This window comes from Vanacampus margaritifer, chromosome 15, assembly GCF_051991255.1.
Source record: "Vanacampus margaritifer isolate UIUO_Vmar chromosome 15, RoL_Vmar_1.0, whole genome shotgun sequence".
Taxonomy (NCBI): domain Eukaryota; kingdom Metazoa; phylum Chordata; class Actinopteri; order Syngnathiformes; family Syngnathidae; genus Vanacampus; species Vanacampus margaritifer.
Genome location: NC_135446.1, coordinates 7256168 through 7281080, shown reverse-complemented (window position 1 = coordinate 7281080; position 24913 = coordinate 7256168). Strand labels below are relative to the sequence as shown.

Genomic DNA, 24913 nt, shown 5'->3' with positions numbered 1-24913 from the left:
CTTTCGTTCACAATTGCTTTCGGAGATTACAGTGTTACATTCTTTACTCATCATCAATGGATTACAAGAGTTTGCGGACAATATATAAGAAATTTGAATTTCTCAAAATTTTACTTCACCTCTCAACATGTCCGATGTTTGTCCCCAAAACTGAGGTACCTTCAGGCTTTTCATGTCGCTTCCCCCCAAAATATCCGTTGAGTAAATAAAGGCTATTATCGGCTAATATCTGCTCAAGCGCATTCCATTAAGGCATCTCATCAGGCACTCGAGGCGTTAAGTGCTTAAAATATCTCTGGGGTGTGCAACAGAAAAGTGGGCTCTTGACGGTTTGTGATGGCTTTGGCGAGAGTCCCCCCCTAATGGAGTGCTTGCAGCGTTTAATACCAGTGCTGGAACATCAGGGAACGAGTACCTGCTACTACACTAATGTGTAGGCGTTCAGTTAATTGGACATTTTGGCCAAAGGGGGGTGGACTGGGACGACGGATTCTAGAAATCTATTTATACACGCGCAGAAATGGTTGGGTGGGTATTTTATATGTTGCGTAGAATGGCTAAATGGATGGATGCGTTGTGACGTTGAGTCAAATGTTGAATGCTTGTTCCCATGCTGTTGTCGGAAATGACACTGAGCAAAGCCAAAAATGGCTGCAGCATTGAAAAGATAACAAAACAGTGGAACTTTTCACATTTGTCAGAACTGTGAACGGGATGCTTGCTTTGGGTACTGCTGAAACCATCTTAAGCGCTAAAACCAACGCACACAAATCTGGCCTTCAAGGTTAATAACCGGTGACATTTTTTGTTCAGCAGGTATCATTCAAAAACGTGTTCCTGCCGATGCCCGTGACCTAATGTCTTGATATTTGAAGGTAGGTCGCCGGCTGTACCTTGTCCCCAGACAGCCCAGACAGTGCAGACCCTTTAGTTATTTATTTTAATGATAGGAACTGTCTGGTTTGAGCTTAGATTTAGCTTTTTCGCCTAGCGGATTTGTCGAAAGAACATAATTTGTTTTCTGTCTGGAAAGATAACAAGGCCGTGAGACTATTACAAAGGCGCCATTTACTGTATTATTGACCTTAATACAAAAGATAGATGTCGTCGCTCGTCCCATGGTGATGCAGGCCGTTTTTTTTTGCCAACATTTTTGTTTTATCTTTCTAAGATTGGCTTTAATTATATGGACTCCTATCAAAGGAAAAGGTCACAGTGGTAGAAAACAAATACCCTCCCACCGTGTGTGTTTTTGTCTCCCCCAAATTGGATGCCTTGTGGTCTGAGCTCTTTTTAGCAATTCCCCAAGTCACTATGCTACTTTCATCCCCATCAGTCTCCAAGAACTGACGAGGAGTCTCAATTAGGAGACCATCATACGAGGATTTCAGTTTTCAGACCATCCCCCCGAGGAGCTGGCGGGAACATAAAAATAGTTTACTGTCTCGATGACATCAAAAGCACTGGACTCCGAGGATAAAAGTATCAGGTTGTTGGAGTGGAAATTCCCAGATTGGATCTTGAGCCCTTGGATGCTTTTTGTCGGCTTAGAAATGAGATGGCACACAGTGATGTGGCGTCAAGCTTTGACCGATCAATAATGCGGTCATTCGGTGGGTGGTAAAGGTTCACAAACCGGGTCGATCGCTACCCACTTGCTGTCCATAAACTGGGCAGCCGGGGTAGATCTGGGGAATTCTCATGTTCAGAGGTCATTCCTTGAAAATTGTTTTGTGCAACTTTTTTTGTGGTAAACAACGGCTTGGGATCGGCACAGCTGCTCTTGTGGGCTATAGGTGATGATTTGCGGTCTACGGACAGTCTCTGCTGTTATTGATCAAAATTTGAATATGATATCACAGTATCGACTCTCAGTCCCACCATGTTGTGATATATTGTCACGCTTTTGTGCCAACAGATTGTCAAATAAAGGCATGAACAAGCCTCGGATGCTTCATAAGTAGTCATCAGTGACAAACGTGCAAGCGAAAAGACGCCTCGTGCGTCGCACGCTCCGATAACTTTCATACGGATGCCCTCGAAGTAGCCGCTAGCTCAATTCCTTCCCACGTTGTCACCTTCCCGATCTGAGTGAATTCTAGCGACGGGGGCAGGCGGAAAAAGAGCTGAGCAAACACTTAATCAAGGCAAACAGTTTCCTTTGGTGCAATCTCACAGCAATCAGCGTCCACCGGGGAAGTCGCACATCCCGTTGTTACGCAAGCGGCGTTGATGGTTATTTGTGGTAGTGGCTAATTAGTCCACTCTGGGTGAAGCCTGACAAATTTAACAAGTGCCTTGAGAGGTTACATTGAGCATCACAACACCCTACTTTTAATGTTTTCCCAAGTCCCAAAACCATTTGCTATTTGAACTGAAACCGTGCAGATCTGACGTGAATCCCGACGTAATTTTGAGGTGACACTGGTGGCAGTTATGTGCTGACTGTCCATCCTATAGCTGCCCTCAGCAACAAGCAGCTGTCCCCCTGCAAGGCTAAAAATGGCCGGCTCGCGTTACACGTTTGCCTTAAATAAGATAACATGGTCAGTCAGGGGTCCTGTGTCAAAGCCCCCACCCCAACATGGCGGGTCAAGAGGCTGGCACGCACAATGTGGGCTGGAGATGAGGTTCATTTTCTTTATGGAGTCACTCATGTATTTTTTATTGACTTTGTAATTCAAAAGCTCAGGGAGGTCTGTTGGCGTACTCGCATGGTTGTTTCCACTCTACCTATTGTAGCTGAAAATATACAGTATTTACATTAATACATGTTTACAATTAAATCTATTTTTTAAACATTTTATAGAGTATATTCCAAAACATTTTAATGCAAACAGGTTAGTGAAAATGAATGTTTAGCCAGTAGTTATATTGAATGCTGAAAGTTTTACAGTTTTCAGAGCAAATGGTAATATTTTAAGTTAGTTCTTCTCAGTGCTCATACTCAATACTAAAAGATTTTAACTATCAGTTCTAATATTAAACTCTAACATTTTTAGTCAGCAGATCGTGAACACTACAAGTTGTAGCCAGCAGTCCTACCGCTAAACAGTTTTGTGGTATCGCATTAAAAATGGAAACATTTTAGCTAGCAGTTCTAATAAAGAGTGCTAAAACCTTTAGCTAACAGGTCTCATGGTAAATGGTAATTTTTTAAGTTAGTAGTTCTCATAGTGAATTGCTAAATTTCTTAGCCAGCAGTGCTCATATGCAATGCTAACAACTTTATTGAGAAATTTCAATAGTGAACCATAATTTTTTTTGCCAACCGTTCTCAAAGTTAATTCAAAGTTTAGTCAGCAGTTCAAATATAGAAAGCTAACATTTTTAGCCAGCATCACTCATTGAATTTTGTTTCGTTTTTCAACCAGCAGAAGTCATCTTGAATGCTAACAACTTTAGCTAGCAGTTATCATAGTGTACGCTAACGGCCTTTGCCAGGTTTGTCTTCTTATTTGCTAAGACTTTTAGCTAGCAGTTCAGGCGGTGAACATTTCTAGATGTTGTTGTTGTTGTTTTTTAACAACACCATCTGAAGCTCTGTGTGTCTTCTCATTTCTTTTGAGAAGAATACATTCGACGGTCGCGACATCCCACCGCCCAAGGGCGTGACACTCACACTGCCATCTATGAATAGCTCCCGCCTTAAAGCACGTGCGGCCTATTCACTTGGCTAAACATTGTTATTTTACGCTTCCTCTGCAACACATGCTAGCACACTGTACACTGCCATGCCGTGTGGACACACTCAACAAATGTCATTCATCTCAGTGGGCTGATGAACTAATTGTGTGTGCGTGTGTGTCCGCACAGGATTAAAGAATGGGTGGATCAAATGCAAAAGGACTTGATCACGCTCACGGACAAGGCCAGCGGCATGCAGAGTCTCACTCAGGTGAGTCACGTCAATCAAAGTCAAGAAAAAAAAGGAATTTATGAATTCCTATGTTAATCATCCTTTAGCCCTCTTTGAGCGACCTTCACTCAAATGCATTACACCACAACTCTATAAATAGACACTTCTCATTAGCGCTAATGCTGCACTTCACCTCACCTCATCTTTGTAGACTGCACTGATAGTATGCTCGTGTAATAGCATGTTAGTTCTAAGAAATCCTCATAACTCTATGTAGAACATTGATTTGAAATGTATTTTTTTAATACTGTGCTTGGTTTCAACTTGGACAGCATGCAAAGTTGAAAAGGGGGCTGCTTGAATGCTAATTAAACTTGGCCAAAGGATCAGGAAGTCCTTCCAAAAATTGTTTGGATGGTGCCCAAGTCCCTCAATGTCGCTACTCTGTAGAAAATAATAATAATTAAAAATAATAAGAAATTCCCTACTTGGTCACAAATTCGGAGGTTTGGCGTGAAATGACATTGTCATCTCATCCTAACTACTGTGACATAACCAACAAGTATATAAACACTCCTCAACAATAATAACAATGTTGAGTTACTCCTACAAGACTAAAGACTTCATATCAGCTTATTTAAAATGTATTTTTATTTCCTTTTTACACTTTCTTGTCCATTTGAAGTTTGGTGGTACCATTCGGGAAGGCAAACCAAATCCACGCTGGCGTCTGTTTGTTACTGTAAATGGCATTAAACCCAACTAAAACGGGTCGTAGAAAATACATAAAACAATAAACAGTTTCAGTCCGAGGAATAACATAACAAATTCTGCTGCTGAGTTGTTCTTTCATATTGTTCACCACCCGGGGCGAAGAACCAATAAATGCACTTGCCGTCTTGTACGTCGGACATTGAAAAGGCCTCCAGGCTGCAAAATAATTGGCTCTGTTTGGCAATTGTGCACTTTGCTTTCGCTTCTACTGCTCCAGCATATTCCACAGCGCACTAAATGTCTTTTAGAATTATGACGTAACCTGACATGGCCGTTCAATCACTTCTGCCACTTTTTGGCTGGTTAGCAAGGACTGAATGAATGAGGTTGAACCCTTTAAAAAGAAATTTGGGTGTCACAGGCAATATTGTCACAATTGAAAAAACATTTTTGGTAAAGAAATAAAATAATAGTGCGAGTGATTTTAAAAAAAAGAAGAAAAGCTAACAGCAAAAATGTATTTCGCTTTCGTCTTTGTTAAATAATCCCATACATAAACTTTCGGGGTTTATTTTCAATGTATTTATTTTATTATTACTGTTTAGCTGTCCAGAAGAAGGAAGGTCAAACAGTTGTTTGGGAATTGTTGTTTACTTTTATTACACAATACTTATTGTGACTTCTTTTTTTTTAAATCAATTTGCAAATACTTATATATATATCTATATACAGTATATATAACTAACAATGATAAGAAATCTCAAACTATTTTAACCCCCCAAAATATTCTGAAAGCCAAACATTTTTACTATTTTATCTAGATTTGCACTGAAACGTAATAGCTTCCTTCTCAAAGTTCAATGGAAATCAGGCACACATTAACTCATTGACTCCCAGCTATTTTCACTGAAGCAACCCCTTTTGCTCCCGGCTGTTTTACTGGATTTTGACTGATTTTGCAAGGCCCACAGAATATTGTATATTCTATTGCTATAAAAACATGGAATCTACCAAAGGAAAGACTTTTCATCAGGAAAAAAAGTATATTTCTATCTGTTTCCGTTTTGCATCAATTAGCATTAGAATATAGCTAAGTTTCATCATTATTCACAAATCTATTTCAAACTGTGGGGAAACAGCTTTGTTTCAACATGGTCCTGGTTGATCTCTTTTGCTCTGTTGCTACCTGCTGGCCGTTTTTGTAATAAATACCATTTCTTCAACCATTCTGTGCAGTTGAGAGGCTGCATCAAAGCCTTCTGTATGGTCTAGCATAAGTAAAAAACCCATTAAAACGTATAAATGCGTCTTTGGCACACATTTAAAATATAACATATTTATACGTTTTGGGGAGCAAATTAGTTAATACCCATTTTTGGTACTATTAATACTAACTGTTCAGCACAAAAAAATCATAACATCCATACTGTTTTTGTCATCAGATCTATGAGAAACATAAAACTCACTTCAGTGTGGAGACCAACCACGTGGAGGAGTTGGTGTCTACGGCGACCGGGAACATCGAGAGATTGCTGGAAAGCCGCTCCAAAGCCCTCAAGGTGAGAAGCGCTGTAAAAATGTTGCTTGTTTTTGTGCTCAATTTGACTCATGACTAAACCGAGCCGGAGGGACACCCAATTAAAGCCCCTGTTTCCATGGTTACCTTGTCATTGATTACGCCCGTCAATCCAGCCGAGCGTTTTGCGACAATTACATTTCGATGTTGTGTTACTACACAAGCAATAAAGCTTTAATTAGATGTGGTGTTTTTTCATTTAGTTTTGAATGTCAATGTTTTCTTTCATTTTGGTTCGCACTTGAATAGGCAACATAAAAATGTTTGTCTTTAAATGTGTTATTGTCAAAATACCCCCAGGATCAAGAATTTTATTTTTCATCCTCTGCAACGAGGCAAGTGCTTTATAATTGCAAAAGCTGGATCAGAAAGTGAGCAGACTCATCAGACTAATGCCTGGGACACTTTTTTTTACGGTTTTACTTCTATCTTTGATCTTATTCTCTACAAGTGTCCACTCAAACAGTGGTTGCATTCACCTTGACGAAATCTCGTCGACCAGTTTGGGATGGCTGCCAAGAGCGCCCACGCAGACCAGGACAGACAGACAGACAGCCCGAGAAGAAGTCAGACTCTTTGAATAATGATCAAGGTTATTATTATTATTATGGGATTGCATTAGGCTGGCAGTCGATCCGAAAAAAGCCTTTTGCCTCCCACCACAGTCGGCGGGCGACCTCTCTTGTTCCCGGGGTGGCTCGCCATTGATGGTACGTCTCTTCATCTACCGACGCGTGGGCTGCCAGGCCAAGCGGAGCCCCGCAGACGGATGCGGCAGGTTACCATGACGGCACCCCCCCGGTCGCCAGGCAACCCGGTATCATAAACACGCCGGGTCCTCCCTCATCGGTTAATCAAAAGTTTGCCGGCGAATCCTCGCAGTGTTCATTAGGGTGTCACTTGAGTAACGGCCCTTTAAGCGGCGTGTCGTGTAGTGGCGCGTAATTACAGTGGAGTCGCTGATCTCTGCTGTGTGTGCATTATGCAGCTGACACTACTCGGCATGCCGCGAGTCGTTAGAAGCTACCATTAGGACGCGTGTACAAACACGACTACATCACACTGGAAAACGAATGTAGAGCAGAAGAGATGTGTGCCAGTCAGATGCTTGGGCTTTGGTCTCCTGAGCACCCCCCCCCCCCCCACACACACACACACACACACTCGCACCGCCACCTGCACATTGGCAGGCAGGTGGCAGCTGTTTGGGGGCTTTGAAGTACAGACAGGTGCTGGGCTTGAGTTTACTTGCAAAGCGATACCTTTGGGAGAGGCAGAAAACAAGTGGCCACTGCTAGTGTAGTTGCGCAGCAGGTTGGATTTCTGGCCAATGCCACAATGCACATATGTAAAACAAAACATTAAACAAGTAGGGCTGAATGATTTTGAAAAAAATTCATATGCGATTTTTCTTTTCAAGGTCCTCTTCCCTTACAACAAATTAATGTGAATTGCAATAAAGAATATCAGATTTATTACACATAGACAGTAAATTCTAACTAATAGACTCAGTTTTAGTGTAATATTTACATTTGGAAGAGAGTAAAATAAAGAATTGGAAAAATAAAAAAATGAATAAAAGTCATTCAAGGTTTGAGGACCAAACTCACGACCTTCAGCTTGGGAGACTTAATCTACTCAATGAACCACGCAGCTCCTGCTCTCTTGTCAGCTGAAATCTTCCCTAACTCCAAGAGCAAAAACGATGTTTTTGGTCTCCTCGTAGCGGTAAGCCAACAGTAGGTGTGGCATAGCTAAGGTGGTAGTGAGGCCATCTCCAAAGCTGAAGGTCGTAAGTTCGTTCCTCAACCTTTGAGTGACTTCTATTTTTATTTTTTCTCAGTTCTTTATTTTACTCTCTTCCAGGTATGAATATTAGCCTACTCTAAAACTGAAATTTGGTCCCACTCTAAATAGAGTCAAATAGATTTACTCTAAATTGAGTCAAATTTACTCTCGAGAATTTACTGTGTAGGTGTTTTGGTGTTGTAGGTTTGCTTACACTAATATAAAGTAATAGTAGCAGTAGTAGTAGTAGAAACATAAAAATAATATAAAGGGTTAATTAGCCATGAATTAATATAAAAGGCTGTTTATTTATCTATTGTACGTCAATGAGCTATTGACTTACTAAACAGTATTGGGCCCAACTGATTAATCAGCCAGCCAATTAAACGGTCCGATTATGGCCTTTCAAACATCGACCAAATAATTATTTTATTATTATTTTTTGTTTTACAACCCTAAAATATTCTTCCAAAAACGCGGATAAACAGTCAATATATGTTAAAATGTATATAAATGTAATATGATAAAAATCAGGAAAAATGTGTGAAAAATAATATTATAAATATGATTTTTTTTAAATATGCATTGTTTTTTGACCGATTAATCTGCAGTCTGTATTTTTTTTTCCTCCAAAAGTCGGCAAAAAAAAATCCATATTGGTTGGGCCCTACTAAACACTTTGATTTGATTTTGCTGTCTTTTAAACATTGGCTGCAAGTGTGGAATAAACAGACAGTAAATCAATTAATCATAAATGACAACAACAATGCAAACAAATCTGTGACTTTAACACTTCAACTTTAATGAAACTAAGAAAACATGCACTGAACTTATCTAGACACTATTTAAATAAATGCAATTTACATATTCATAAAAATAAAGCCTACCGGCTGCATTGTACTGCGATGTGGATTTGAATTCAATTTATTGTTCAGCCCTAATCTCATTATCTTTCCACATTGAAATGAATGGAAATGACATTAATCAAGGTGCAGTATAAAACAGTCAGACACAAATGAAGACTTTCACACTTAAATGGCTTAATAAGCTGCAGTAATATTAGTTGTTTATGCATAGGATAAAGAATGTAGTGATAATTGCATATCTACATACAATGTTGCACACAATTGCATTGTTTGTTAGCATTACCATAGCAGACATTCAAAGTTCAGGCAGTTGTGCTGAAAATTCACAAGTGCATCGTATCCCTGACTGATAATCAACGATAGCTCACGTGTTTTGGTGTGGGGCTGTTTTCAAGCCCCGATGCCTCGCTTGTCTCCTCGGAGAAGTACGACTTTGCATTTTTAGCACAATTAGAGGAGCCCAACGTAGCCAAGAGGCGATGTTGTTTGCGCTCGTGCCAGCGCTGACTTGAAGTGGCTGAGCAACTTAGCCCAAACGTCGCTTAAACGTGCCACCATGTCGCCACCCGCCGCCAATGAATTATGCAACTTCCACATACGAGGCGTTTTATGTGTACTTTCTCATTCATCAGTCGAGTCATTTGACATGTAAGTGGAACACTGACTTCATGAATGAGGCAAAGAAAAGACAAAATGCTCAAGGGTTTCGTGTTTGAGGTCCGGCGAATCACAAAAGGGACGGCGTGATCCTTGCGGATGTCTTGTTCAGTTCCACACGATGGCTGATTGAATAATTCATACTCTTCATTTTTACCCCCTTTTTTTTTTTTTTAAACACCCACTCCCACTGCAAATGGCCTTTCAGTCCTGCGTGGCGTTCAAGTCACCGGTAGATTTGAGATCTTCCCATGGGAAATTAATAGTACGCTGCCTTTGAGGAGCAGGTACAGATTAAAAGATGAGCGCATTATAAACCCATTAACCAAGTCATTATGCCCAAATATGGCAGCGTGTTCAATAGGTGTATGGGGAGGGGTGTTAATTATAGCATGATGCTGCGAGTCCTATTTTGCACTCATTGTCCAATAGAAGAGCTGCATCCAAGTGATTATAGTCAGTTGTATGACTTTTGATGTCTTTTAGAGGCTGGCAACAGAGGCGGAAGTCCTGCAAAAGTTTCACGTATGGCAAGTCAACAGCGAGGTGAGTCGGGAATGTATTGAAGTAATTGCCAATATATTGACGGGTTATAGTGTTTAATTATTGTCAGGAAAAAAAAACAATGAGAAGAATGATCTTCATCGCCATTTTAGTTATTTTATTTCTTTATATTTTTGTTGGAATACTGAATATAGTTGTGAACACTTCATCTTTTTGGCATAACGAGCATTTTGCATTAAAAGTCAATTATCACCAATTGTCATGACTGCATATGCGTATGATTTCTGCAAATGTCATTCATATTTTAGTCGAACCCTCATGTCCCACTTGTCTCTCGTCTTTTCCCAGCCTGACAAAATCATTTACTACAACGCCAAAGACGACGTGAGTACAACATTGGAATATTTTGTGGCTTTATTGAGTATTTGGTGAACTTCTACTCAAGAGCATACTCCACCCCCCCCCCCCCCCCCCCCCCCCCCACATGGCCTCAGATGTCATCTGTCGCCTCTGATAAGCCGGGATGGGCTTCTCGTTCCCGTGCGCTGCCGCGGTGCGAAAGCAGCACGTGCACCCACAGTGCACTCCTGTCACTCTGTATTTGACATAACACACCCCTTTCCTCTCTTCCCACGTTTATATTTCTCCATATCCATCCGTAGGTAGGCGGTGCCATAAGCTAGAAGATCATTTTGGCCAATCAGAAGCCAGAAGAAAGTCACTTGTGGAAAAGACGTAGTAGCAAACGAAAGACAGAACAAACAAAAAACTGTGGAAAAAAATAACCATTTGGTCGTACTCAAAAACACTAATATATCATTGTTGTTGTGTAGATGGATGCTCAAACTCCATAGAGAAATTAGCAAATTTTAAACCAATCAGCCGTAGACAAGGCCAGGAATCCAACATGCTTCTAATCACGACACCCAACAAGTGTCCACGCGTTTTCCAACTTTTGCCGTGTGGTGCTTTGCGCAGCTCAATCAGACGGAGAAGAAGAAGAACCGCTACGTTCCCGACGACTTCCACGTGGACCCTGACTTCCAGCGTCTGGTCTCGTACAACACCACGGCCGTTCACATCCCCACCGACATATACGAGGGCTGTAAGTGTCCACGTGTGTGTGTGTGTTTTGTTTTTGACTTCCTTGCCATCCACATACGCTGACGCCTTTGCCTATGAAGGAACAAAATTGCCAAAATAAGTCAATAAATAAAAGTGAAAATCAAAACAAATATAATAATAAATAATATAAATGAAATAAAAGTATAATTCAAAAATTAAATACAACAAAATAATATACTGTAAATGGAAATAAAAGCAACTAAAATATATATACATAAATATGTAAAAGTAAAAAAAAAAAAGATTCAAGATAAATACAAAAATACATATACAAATAGAATTAAAATCAATAAATGATAATTATTTATTTTAGATGGCGTCAGCATGAAACGCATCATAAAAATGAAATGCGGCCCTAAGTATTTTTTTTATCCATTTATTATTTATTTTTACTTTTTTTATCTCGTGTTTTAATTTTTTATATATTTATTCTTACTTTTATTAACTTATTATTATTATTATTATTATTATTATTTTTCCTTTTTTTCTTTTTTCCTGGAGAGCTCAGTATTGTTCATTCGGTAATTTTACCGATTTGACATGTCATCATCATTGCTCTCCTTTTTTCATTTTTTTTTTAATTATTATTATTTTTTCCTTTTATTAACTTATTTATGTACAACTATATTTTTTGTTGCTTTTATTTGCATTTATAGTATTTTTTGTATTTAATTTTTGAATTACATTTTTATATTCATTTTTATTTTCACTTTTATTTCTTTTTTCTTTTACTTTTTTGGGCATTTTTAGTCCTCCATATTTGGCCCTCCTCGCATAGCGCCACTGGGGGCACGCTGCTCAAAAGGGGCGTGTCATCCCTACCTAAGTGTACATCTCAGGTCTGTGGACTTAGCTCAACTCAATTTTTATGCCGTTTCTTTTTTATAGCATTTAGCATCACTGGCCTTGTTCCTTTTTATTGGTACACTTGAAGTGAATTGTCTGGTTTGTGATCACGTTTGTATTTAGCATAACTCACTTACCTATGCGTTTTCATGCTCGTTTGATCAGCTAGTGGATTTTTTTCCCTCCTTGGCGGGGTTCGGGCGTAGTTGCATGCTCTCCCTTCTTCCCTCCCATCCTTCTCCCAGCGACAACACTGAGGCGAGCTGGCATTTCCATGGCAACAATGTCACAATGCCGTCCACTAACTGGATTTACGACGACTTTGTCTGGACCTGACTGGCGTCCTTGTCGCTTTTCTTTTTTTCTTTTTCAAATATTGCTCCTCTCATCATTTTTCCCAGTTTTCTCTACAGCTAATCATCTTCTCCAATCACGGCTATTAATAGAGGAGACACATTTGACCCTCTCACGACTAATATTCCATCTTATTCCACATTAGTCGCTCTTGATTGGGTTCTATTTTCCCTCCTGATCCATTCCAGCGAGAGGGATCCATCTCATGCCATGAATCACAGCGTGTGCGTGTCACGTTCCTCGCACGGCGCCCATCCTCTGCCCTCTCCGCTCATTAGGCAGATCGGCGTGGACGCGCGGCGCCAAAGGAGGGCCCTGGCGGCCCCCGCGGTCATGTATCTGATGCCCGTTTGCGCCGACGCTGTGTGGCACCTGTCAGGCCGAGGCGGGCGCGCGGCGGTGACGTGCCGCGATACCGCCACGCCGCCACTGTGTGTTCTCGAGCCGCCTCCCCGCGGCCCGGCTCATGGCGTGGAAATAGATTTTCCCTTCCGCCGTGTCCGGTTTCATTTGTGACTGCAAGCTACATGTGGCCAAAAATATCGGGACACCTTCTGGAGGTGTTACGAAAAAAGTTGGAATATTATTAGCCGAGGTGGATGGATGGAGAGAGGGAGGGAGGGAGGGAGGGAGGGAGTGATGGATGGATGGATGGATGGGTGGATGGATACTATGCATGGATGGATGGGTGGATGGATACTATGGATGGATGGATGGAGGGAGGGAGGGCGGGATGGATCTAAATTCATGTGACAGTGCGTACAGTACAGTAATTGTGGCGGCAGACGGCGGTTGCTGCCAGTGAGCAGACGATGGGCCACCTTTCGCCACTTGGCTCGCCGCCACTTCATTGCTGTCAGCGGCGTAAGGGTGGGCGATGATGCGCAGACAAACCTCCGTCCCCCTCTTGTTGACCTCACTTGCAGTTTACCCTTTTGAGAAAAAAAATGAATGATGATGCGTTGGTTGATACTTTATGAGCATTTTGGTTCATATGTGTGAAGGTTTGTTGTAAGTGTAATTCAACACATTTGCCACCAGGTGGCGTGTCGAGGTATTTTGCATCATCTTGTTTAGGACTGAGCATGGTTTGTCCTGAAGGAGCGCGAAGGAGTTCAAATTGTGAGCGTTTGTCACACACTTGAAGGCGGGGCCTGGGGGGGCCTTCATACCCTACAAAGCATGGAAAGTCAGCCTAGCTGCGGCTGCGGGGCTTCATGGTGGCGAGGAGGAGTGAAGTGGATGGAAAAAGTTGATTTGTGGGGCTCACCACTGTTTGCTGTGTGAATGCTGAATCAGACTACATTTCTCTTATTAGATGTTGAAGAAGGTATATTAAAATCACCAACTGAGGGGTGTAGTTAATCCATAACTTTTTGCGTGTCCAATAAACCAACTGGTGAGATGAGAAATGAACAGAGTTTCCTGCGCAGGATAATTCTTAGAGGAGATCTCCTGTTACACCATTGAATCAAACTCCGACAGGTTTTGATCAACAATGCACACCCTCCTCTCGAAGGGCCAGCCTTTTATTACAATTCAGTCTCCAAGCAGAATATCTCTCCCTTCATGAATGAGCAAATGTGTTATACAGTTGAAGGACATGTCAAACAATAGAACTCTTAGTGCAGTTGCAGCTGTCTTCGTCTCTGGCCAAAATATGTATATTTTCAAGGCACTTTTCATATTCTTCTTCATAACAAAATCTCACTTTATCATTTGACCCAAAAGCACCAATGACCGTGACTAATGGAAAAGCAAAACAAGTTCTGTTCAAGACCACAATGTACGTGTACAAAATAAAACAAGAAATTCTGGACCAATCAGTGTATAGCAAAATCAAGGGCGAAAATATGTTTTCGTACAAAGTGATGAGAAGGAACTTTTCTAGACTAAATAATATGGTCCCAGCTTTAACCCAGAACATACGAGGTCAACATCATGTGCCCTGCTCAGGACACAAGACACTTTGACAAACTTAAAATGAAGAATTAAAATGTTCATGATCAGTAACAATAATCGATATATGAAAATAGGTATTAAAATGTTATAATATCCTTCAGTCCCCCTTTTGGGCTTACGTAAACACTAAGCCCAATAACTAAATATTTAAACATTTTACACAAAGATTCCAGCGGGATCTACATCGGATGTTGCAGCAGGCCGGGCTGAGGAAGTAATAGCCTCCATCATCATGTAAGAAGACTTATTTCGTACGTCCTGTTTTTCAATTGCGGCAGAAATAATTTTCTCGCAAAGGGAACGAATACAGGGTATACAACAACATCCGCATATTGTTATTAGAGCCGTAAATACAGCAATTGATATCAAAATTGTGGAAATTAAGGTTTTGTAGCGGCCAAATACAGTCATCCAATTATCCCATAGCGAAGTGTCTATACCCGAGTGTTCATTCATCTTTCTATTAAGTGTCCGGAGTCCCTTAATTGCAATAGTTAAAGTACCATCCGGTGCGGTATTATTAGGAATGAAGGTACAACATTGATCTGCGAACATTGAGCAAACTCCCCCTTTTTCTGCCAATAGCATATCAAGTGCAATTCGGTTCTGAAAAGCCATCAAAGATGTGGCAGCCAATTGGCCATGTACAGCTTCAAATCCAGATTGAGTCCAATTTCCTAGTCTTTGTACATTGTAATGCACATAATTAATTCTGTCTACATTTTTGTTAATGGTACACCACCAACAAATTAGGGATTCAAATCCTGAAGTTATTTGATTAGTCAATTTGTATTCATTTGGCACACCTCTCGGCACTCCAATTGCATCAATGTAGGTGGGGACATTTTCCTGTTGCCAAGAAGATCGTTTAATTCTATGGAAAGGAGGAGAAGATTGTGGTTCCCAAGTGTCAATCATTTGTAAAAGGTTATCAACCGAGGTGGGAAAAAGTTGTACTGGCAGAAGAAGGGTGATGAGAGCACAATATCCTTTGCCATCCCAAGGCAACTTGTCAAATATCTGATTATGCCCACACCACCACCAAATGTCAGCCCTTGATTGCGGCTTGAATTTTTGACCCACATTTATTATTGTAGTGCAGTGTGAAATGTGATCTAGTTCTCCCAATTGTTCTCCGGTACCTGTCATTTTAATACATGAAAAATTACCATCTGCAATTTCCTTTGAAAATATTGGTTTAGTTGTCTGCAAATTCACTAGTGGATATATCTTATCCCATTGAGAGCATTTGGCATTTGGGGCAGTTTTATTCATAATTTCCATTATACATTGTTCCTCGATTTTAGCCGGGATTACTCTCAATAAAGGTCGTGGTCCCACACATACTACACACTCCTTACCAGAGGCGTGTGCTGCCTCGTGTGCTAGCAATAGCCAATTGTTGCTGCTTTTGGACACTCCTGTAGTAACCCTAAACCATTCAATTACACCATCAATCGGTACACTTACAGCTTTTACCCCATTCTCCATTGAGTATTTAGTCATTTTTGGTTGGTCTAGCTTACTCATAGTCTTATTTACACAGATTAGAATAGGAAAACGTGGGTCAACGCCGTGGGACCATGCCCATAACAGTAATCCAAAACAGGAGGTGTTGTACAGAGTTACATTAGCTGGTCGTATATTCCCGTCGGGAATGGAAAAGGTTAATTCTAGTTGACCTCCCATTTTACGCAGTGTTGTCCTTTTAGAAAAGAAAACAGCCTCCTTACTTTTTCCCGGTGGCCAATATTGTCCACTTTGGGTGGTTATAAAAGTACCCCAATCTAGTTGCGCAACATTTCCTGTCAAATACCACCAATATTTCACCCATATTCCTCCCCTTGTCTCTTCCCATCCTCTAAATCCCTTTAATGACGTAATGGGAATTTTGACAGAGGTGTTTGTGTTTGGGGCAACTGTCACCGTGACTGAGTCATCATACGTTTTGGATATAACCCAGGGAATGTGTGGAGAGTTCATGTCTCGCTTAGCCCGAATTTTTGTGGTTGCGTTTACAGATGTGGTTAGGGGATCCCAAAAACACAAAATTGGCATAACAGTCAGTATAAGAAAGAGTGTCGTGATGCAGACGCAATTGAAGACGCATTGTCTCTTCGAAGCAGCCATCTTGTGATTTTTTTTTTTTTTTTTTTTTTAAACAGTCGTCACTTTCTTTATTTTCTTGTGTGGATGGTGCACTCAGGTTCCTTGAGCAGCATCAGCAGAAGGTTGAACAGAGCCTTTTTGTGAAGAGGGTCCTTCTGCCTCTCTCCAACTGCCAGGGGTGCAAAAATCGGTCACCGGGATTTTATCTTCCCAAGTTGTGACTCATTCTTTGTGGAATGCCCTGGAAAAAGGGACACATTCCTCCTGTTTCCATTCGAAAGACGTCCTCAGCGAAACTCAATCTTCATGTAGTAATTCCTCAGCTCGTTAGCTGACACTGGAAGCAGTTGAATGGCCTCTCGGCTGGCACGTCTGGTCACTGGAGCAGCTGGCTGGTCTCTCTGTTGATTCCCGGTGGTGGCTGGCTCCTGAAGGTGGGGGTTGAGTAGAAGGCGGACCTCCGGCTGGTCTAATAGGCAAGATGTGGAACCAGGTGCCCCGTGGACTGGACTAGATTGACCTTTTCATCACCTTATCTGGGTGCAAAATATTTTCATTTAGTCACTAATAAACATTTATTCACATCCCTTCTTTTTGAAAGAGCATTTTGGTAGTGTTATTAGTTAGGGGTTAGTAAATGTTAGTAAAGTTCTGTAGGCCTCTCCTGTGGGAAAAAATTCTGTTTGTTGTGACATTTAATTAGGATCCAGCCTTTGGCTGACTTTAATGACCTGAGCACATTCTTAAATGCAAAAAATGAAAATCTTTAGCCAGTTCAAATCTGACGAGGCCAATTTTGTTTACAGAATGTAATAATTATTGGAATGTTTTATAATATTTATTGTTATAGATATAGCATGGATGTGCTTCCAGCCATTAAATAAATGCAACTTTCGTCAACAAATAAAATCAAAAAATAACATCTAACCCCAGGGCCCCAAGGGAAAAATAGAAATAGAAATGGAACATATTCACCTTATTTTCGCCGTCCCTGCCAAAACTTACTCCTTCTCCATGGTCAAGGAAATCCCCAATTGTCCTCCTGTAAAATTCATTCTCACGGACTATCTATAATTATCGCATTAAGACTAACTTTTAATTTTAAATTTATTTATTTAACATGGACTGTTTGTGTCCTTCGCGACGATATACCCAGACCAACCAATAATTCCCCCATCTGAAAAAAAAAAAAAAAAAAAAATCGCTTTAGAGACTCTTTCAGACTAATATATAAAGTTTTGCAGTAAATAAATTTTGCTTGCTTTTTGTTTAGAAAGAGGGGAAAATTTTACATTTAACCAGCAAATTCGACAATGCGTCCCAAGCAACTATTTAAATTTCAAAAGAGAATTCGGGAAAACACTAGAAGACCAAACTTAAAAAAGTAAAATATAATAATTAAGATTGAAATAAATTGTATCTTATCTGTCTGTATTCATATTAGCTGTTTCAATTTCTGAAACCAGACGAAATTTACCTGTATTATCTTTTGTACTATAAAAATATTGTAGCTTATGCCAATGAATTTTACAAAGAATCTCAGTTTTCAGCCAATTCATCAATTATTATTAATACATAAAGTTGCCCTTAGTTTTAATGTTACCATTAAGCTTGCTAGTCCCCCTTTTTGATGTTTGTCCAAAAAGCTGACTGTTTCAAAATAGACAGAGATAAACAAATCAGATCAAATCAAAATAGACATCAAACGTTTTTAAAATGTAATAAATCTGTGTGTATATAGTGTTGTCAATCAGTTCATTATATTTACGAAATGTTTTACTGTAGATGTTATCACCTTATATCTGTCAAAAATAGAGTGCAGTGTAAACAGTCAGTATCACATCATATGGCCCGGTATCACTAATTCAAGGAAAGCATTGTTTGTGGGGTTGAGTCACCATCGTAGTGGACAGTTCTGGACGCAGGAATGCTTTAAGGACGCTTGTGCAGAGCATATGGAGCAGTTTTTCATAGGACAGTTCGTGCGGAGCATTGTGTGCATTGGGCAGTGGAGCAGTTTTTCTTTTATCACATTTGTATATGATGGCACAGTCATTGTTGCAACAGGTGGCGCCAGGAACCTCCCCTCTCCATCAGGTATTGGCAGGATGTTTTGTGATGATGGCTGCATCACGCCCCTCTGATGGTGGTGGCAGTTGCAGTTTCTTTGTGGGTGGGGGTTTTTAAAGAGGTCTGTGTCCCGCCAGTTGACTTTGTTCCGAAATAATGACCCTTGACCAATAATCCTCACTCGACTGAAAACATTAAAATCTGCCCCAACAGTATTTAGGTTATAACATGTCAGTAAATATTAAAACCAAAAACTTCCTTTATTAAAAAAATTAAATAAAAATAAAAATAATAAAAAAAAATAATAATTAAAACAATGAAAGTTTACAATTTTAAATAATTGCTAATTATATGTCAATATTTGTTATGGTTTACAATATTTAATTTAATATGTTTTGCATACCTTCATAAATAATACTTAGGATAAAATAGGACAGATATACTCTAACAATTTACAAATATAGTTAATTAATAAGTGTGTAGTTTTCAATTAATGTTTTCTCAATGGAGGCCGCAGCCCGTAAAGTCAGCCTTTAGTCAAACGTCAAAGCAGGAATGATTTTTAATTACATAGCACCTCAAATTATGTCAAAAATGTGTTTCTTCCAGATAGCTTCCCCAGTCTGTTTGTAATGAGACTTCAAATGTCAAATTCAAAGGTTAAATATATTCAGGAGAGATTAAAATTACTTTCTATTTATAAACGTCGGAGAAAAAAATAAATAAAAAACTCCTTTTAAATTATAATTAACACATTACTTCATCCCCAGGACCGGAACATGGCACTTTGGTGCGACCCCAATTGTCCTTAATGGGTGTGTCTCCTGATTCTGAAAAGATATTTAAAATTTATCAAACAATGTTCTCGCGCACAAACAAAATCATAAGGGAAAAAACAATCATCTATATAAGAATTATTCCACATTAATTGCCATCCAAGTTATTTGTTTTTAGTTATTATTATTATTAAAATAAGAGTAGAGACTAAACTATTTAATCTAAAACAATCACACAATTAACATTACCTTTTATAAAAACATTTTATTTGACCTCATTACAAAGATTGATGGCTGTTGGCATTTTTTAACCCGAGAAAGGGAATGAGTCATAGCAACTACAATCAGTCAAAGCCACCCATGCTCTACAAGCATAAGACATGCATCTAAATTTTATAATATCTTAAAACTATACCTCTCTATGTTATTTGTGTATTAATATTCGTTCGTTTTATAGCAAACATAATTTTTAAATATGACGTATTTGCACTCTTGAAGCCAGTTTAAGTATTCAACATTAGTGCTTAAGAAATTTATGTAAGGGGCTTATAAAATCAGTTACGGCAACAATTTATATAATGTCGTTCAATTATTTAACGCAGACAATTGCGGGTTTTAGCGTTAGAAGTTTTATTAGTAATTTTACCGTCTAATTAATTTATCCCGTTTAGCGCTTATTAAACGGCTTAATTTGTTTTATTACATAAATTTGTATTATACAGTTATTTTATTTGCAAAGCAACATTTCAGTATTCATCATTTTTTCAATACACTTTTCTTAAAGATACGTCCGGGACTCTCCTCTATATAAAATTACATACACTCATAACATTATTAACGGGCGGTCGCCGTGTACGCACATTCAAAGTTAAATTGCCGTCATTAAAACCATCGAACAAATGCCATATCTTATTAGAATAAACTAACCTTTTTCACAATATAATCAAGTCCCGTCGTTCAATATTAATTACATTTTAAGTCATTATTTAAACGGTATGATTAATCCGGAAGCTTTAATTCCGACTAGCGGAAGTCATATCAGGTCAAATCATTTAGTCTTATATCATTATTTAGTTATATAAATGGTTATAACTTCACAAAAATACCTAAAGCTAGTATTCTAGCATTATTCATTATTTTGTCAACAAGCTTTCGATCATTTCTGGCTTTTCTTCCACTCGAAGAAATTACAGATGTGTGTTGCACCAGCTCATCTAGTTCGTGACGTTTTTTCACACATGCAAGTTCAACGTTCTTCATCAAAGAGATTAGACACACTGCAGATTGTAATGACGGAAAATAACCTTTTCTACAGCCGTCTTGCATCCAGTCGCAAAGTTCTTTTTTTGTTTCTCGTTTAGCCTTTGTAGGTAAAATCCCTATAGCCACAGCGCATGCGTTTCCAATTTGTTTATCCAGCGTCATCCCATCTAAACTCAACGGAATCCCATTCGGGTCAAACCACTGTGTTTTGAGTTCAAATAGAGTGTCCATGTTTCGTCTTAATTATTAACTCAGGTATTTTATAGCTTATTGATTTGTATTATATTATATTGTAGATTATCATAGTTCAGTTGTATTAATATTTAAATGAAGTGACGTCTCACTTATAACAGAATTAATCAACTGTTCTCGTCGCGGTCCCTTTAAGATTTTACCGTAACGTTAGAGTTTCTTCACCGATCAGACGGCATACACACACAACGGACAGACAAGACATGTCGTTTTGTACGACATATCAACACATAAATATCCGGATGTCAACTGCGCTACCCCAGCTTCAACAGTTTCTTTGTCTTTGAATTTTAATCACGAATATTCAATAGACCTATTGGCTTGATCTAAAGCGTCGTATCAAATATGCTTTAGTCAGCCCGACTTCCACGAGTTGAGTCAATACATCTTATCTCTTATATCTTGTCTAAAAATGTCAATATCCAATTATTCATAGACCTATCGATTAATCTTAAAACGGCGTACTAAATCCGTTTTATGTCAATCTGACTTCCTATAAGTTGAGTCCTTTGTCCCTAGAAAATGAAGCAGTCGATCCTCCCGCAGCTTTAATCGGCAACACTTATTCAAGGATCTTTGTATCTAATTACCCAAGAATCTATTACTCATAAAAACAAAGTGTTTGTCTCTCCCGCGCATCAGGCAGGGATCAAGACAAAGATGCTTTTTGAGCCGACTTCTCTCAACTTAAATATGTATGGACGTAAAACCAATGCCCACACATCTAACGCTGGTAAAAGAATAATGCTTCTCCAGCTGACTTACTCTCATATACACAGACTTCAAATCAATTATCTACGTATCTATCGTCTGTAAAAACAAAATTGTAAAGACAAAAATGTTTCCCAGACTGACTTACTCTCAACTTCATCTTATATCTCTTATCTCATATACATAGACTTCAAATCAATTATCTACGTATCTATCGTCTGTAAAAACAAATTTGTAAAGACAAAATGTTTCCCAGACTGACTTACTCTCAACTTCATATATCTCTTATCTCATATACATAGACTTCAAATCAATTATCTACGTATCTATCGTCTGTAAAAACAAATTTGTAAAGACAAAATGTTTCCCAGACTGACTTACTAGCGATCGCTATTCAATTCAATGTGCACCACAAATATGTATACTTAAAATACCGTAGGAAATTCCACAATTATTGACTCCATACAACCAAACAACTTAAACTTCTACCTCTGCTCACACAAATCTCACCCTTGATTTGGCTATCTTACAAGAACGCATGGCGGCCGGAGCGCTCCTAGACAGAAAGAATTCCTCAAACGTGGATAAGATCTCCACTTACCTCAATTAATATGGCGCCAGGAATTCAAACCGTCCGCGAACGCAACAACCGTCAAACGCCTTGCCGTCGGAGGGTCACCAACTGAAGAAGGTATATTAAAATCACCAACTGAGGGGTGTAGTTAATCCATAACTTTTTGCGTGTCCAATAAACCAACTGGTGAGATGAGAAATGAACAGAGTTTCCTGCGCAGGATAATTCTTAGAGGAGATCTCCTGTTACACCATTGAATCAAACTCCGACAGGTTTTGATCAACAATGCACACCCTCCTCTCGAAGGGCCAGCCTTTTATTACAATTCAGTCTCCAAGCAGAATATCTCTCCCTTCATGAATGAGCAAATGTGTTATACAGTTGAAGGACATGTCAAACAATAGAACTCTTAGTGCAGTTGCAGCTGTCTTCGTCTCTGGCCAAAATATGTATATTTTCAAGGCACTTTTCATATTCTTCTTCATAACAAAATCTCACTTTATCATTTGACCCAAAAGCACCAATGACCGTGACTAATGGAAAAGCAAAACAAGTTCTGTTCAAGACCACAATGTACGTGTACAAAATAAAACAAGAAATTCTGGACCAATCAGTGTATAGCAAAATCAAGGGCGAAAATATGTTTTCGTACAAAGTGATGAGAAGGAACTTTTCTAGACTAAATAATATGGTCCCAGCTTTAACCCAGAACATACGAGGTCAACATCATGTGCCCTGCTCAGGACACAAGACACTTTGACAAACTTAAAATGAAGAATTAAAATGTTCATGATCAGTAACAATAATCGATATATGAAAATAGGTATTAAAATGTTATAATATCCTTCAATGTCAATCATATATTTTATACTTAAATTAAATGGATGCTGACTCACTACTTACAACAAAACCATCTATGTATGTTTTAGGTTGTATTTTTTTAAATCTCGTGTCAACTTTATGTTATTTAACTCATTCACTGCCGTTGACGGCTCTTGACGTCAAAAATTCATTTGAACTATTTCTATTAGTTTCACATTTTTTTCTACTTTAGTTAACAAGAGTATGAAAACCTAGAATTTTTTTTATTGTACATATAGAACAGATATAAAATGTGTGATTAATCTTGAGTTTAAATAATTAAGTAATTAAACAAAACAAAAAAAATTAAAAAATTAATTTGTAATTAATCGCATGACTTCAATAGTTAACTCACGATTAATCACACATTTGATATCTGTTCTAAATGTACAATACATTTTTTTCTAGGTTTTCATACTCTTGTTAACAAAAGTGGAATTTTTTTTGAATCGAATAGAAATAGTTCAAATGAATTTTTGACGTCTATAGCCGTCAATGGCAGTGAATGAGTTAAAGAGCTCATCTGGACATAATATATTTTACCTGGTGGCAATTTGCATCTGTATTTGTTTGTGTGTGTATCACAATCACCATCATTCAAAATGTGCTCAACCAAATTTGTGCCAGTGGACTGAGCAAATTGCCTTTGAGCATGTGTGAAGTTTCTGCCCGTGTGTGTGTTTTCCAGCCACCATCATTCTGAATGAGCTCAACTGGACAGAGGCCTTGGAGGACGTTTTCCGGAGAAACAAAGAGGAAGACCCCACGCTCCTCTGGCAGGTGTTTGGTTCCGCCACCGGATTGGCTCGCTACTTCCCAGGTGAGCCCCAAGCCGCCTCGCCGACCTTGACCACGGCAAAGTCTTCTAAAAGACGGTACTGTGTTTATGATGCGTCATCTGAACGCCTCCGTCTTGTGACTTTTGCCACCAAATGACTCATTTTCTGACTCATTTGCAGCGTCAAAAGCTGACACTTTTCTCCTTGCCGCAGTGTTTAACTTTTAAATTGTGGCCTCAGAAGTCCAAAAGAATCAAGACAGTCGTCAACTGACTGGCGTCACGGCACCTCAAGGCCGCGCTGGAAACTAAATGACTAAATTATTTCTGTCAAAACACGCAGCTTCTCCCTGGATCGACTCCAGCAAATCGGCCAATAAAATCGACCTCTACGACGTACGCAGGCGGCCATGGTGGGTGCACATCCACACACACGCGCTGTTACGCCACAACAAAAACCAAATGCGTCATTGTGGTGCCATTACCCGGCAGGTACATCCAGGGGGCGGCGTCGCCCAAGGACATGCTGATCCTGGTGGACGCGTGAGTGAAAAGCTTCTGATTCAACAACACACACAGTCAGCTGGAAATAAATGCTTTATGCTGGACCTTTTGGCTGTTGACCCTGTATCAACCTGCGGGCGGTGCAGGAGTCGAGGACGACTTGGCCATTTACAACGCACGCTGAAAAAAATGCACTCATGTAAAATGCCAGGCTATTTTTGTACAATCGAGAGCATTTGGAGTGCAGACCTCTGCCAAGGCTTTAAGCCGTTGCACACCAGAACAAACACGTTTTACTGCACATTACATATTATTACTATAGTATGAATGACAAATGACTTTTTAATGAAATAAAATTGTTAAAAAATTAAGTACTTTGTATTTGATTAAAAAGTAGTAACATTAGTTTCTCACTGTGCTGACACATAAATATATATTTTTTTGTGACTTAAGTACACCGTGATTTTTTTTTTTACTTTATGTATTTGCTGTATTATTAAATAGGGATGGGAAAAAAATTATATATATATATTTTTTTTAAATATGGTGAGGTAGAAGAGCATCATTTTATTAATATTATTATTTGTATAAACATGGTAGATATTACTAAATTACTTGAAACACTATTGTAGTGAATTGAATTCTTTGTAATGCACTGTATTCCTTAAAAATAAGTTGTACAACCACATATTTTGATTAGGACTTATTCTTTTTTTTTTTTTTTTTTTTACTGGCCACTGGATTAGTTGTTCCATTTTATTGAT

The 24913-nt window shown here is 39.1% G+C and overlaps 1 protein-coding gene and 1 long non-coding RNA gene across 2 annotated transcripts in view; one reads left to right on the top strand and one right to left on the bottom strand.

Annotated features, from left to right (window-relative positions):
- Positions 1 to 24913, top strand: part of cacna2d1a (calcium channel, voltage-dependent, alpha 2/delta subunit 1a) — a 62345-nt gene that overhangs the window by 5133 nt on the left and 32299 nt on the right. Inside the window, exons 2-9 of the mRNA XM_077544265.1 lie at positions 3817 to 3898; positions 6016 to 6132; positions 9947 to 10006; positions 10313 to 10348; positions 10943 to 11069; positions 23556 to 23687; positions 23989 to 24058; positions 24138 to 24188. Coding sequence (XP_077400391.1) covers positions 3817 to 3898; positions 6016 to 6132; positions 9947 to 10006; positions 10313 to 10348; positions 10943 to 11069; positions 23556 to 23687; positions 23989 to 24058; positions 24138 to 24188 — 675 coding nt within the window. The remainder of the gene's footprint in view (positions 1 to 3816; positions 3899 to 6015; positions 6133 to 9946; positions 10007 to 10312; positions 10349 to 10942; positions 11070 to 23555; positions 23688 to 23988; positions 24059 to 24137; positions 24189 to 24913) is intronic.
- LOC144034994 (uncharacterized) lies at positions 13776 to 22026 on the bottom strand. Its single transcript, XR_013288338.1, has 2 exons — positions 20511 to 22026; positions 13776 to 19260 (listed from the first exon to the last, which is right to left on the bottom strand). It is a non-coding gene; the product is annotated as an uncharacterized LOC144034994 (long non-coding RNA).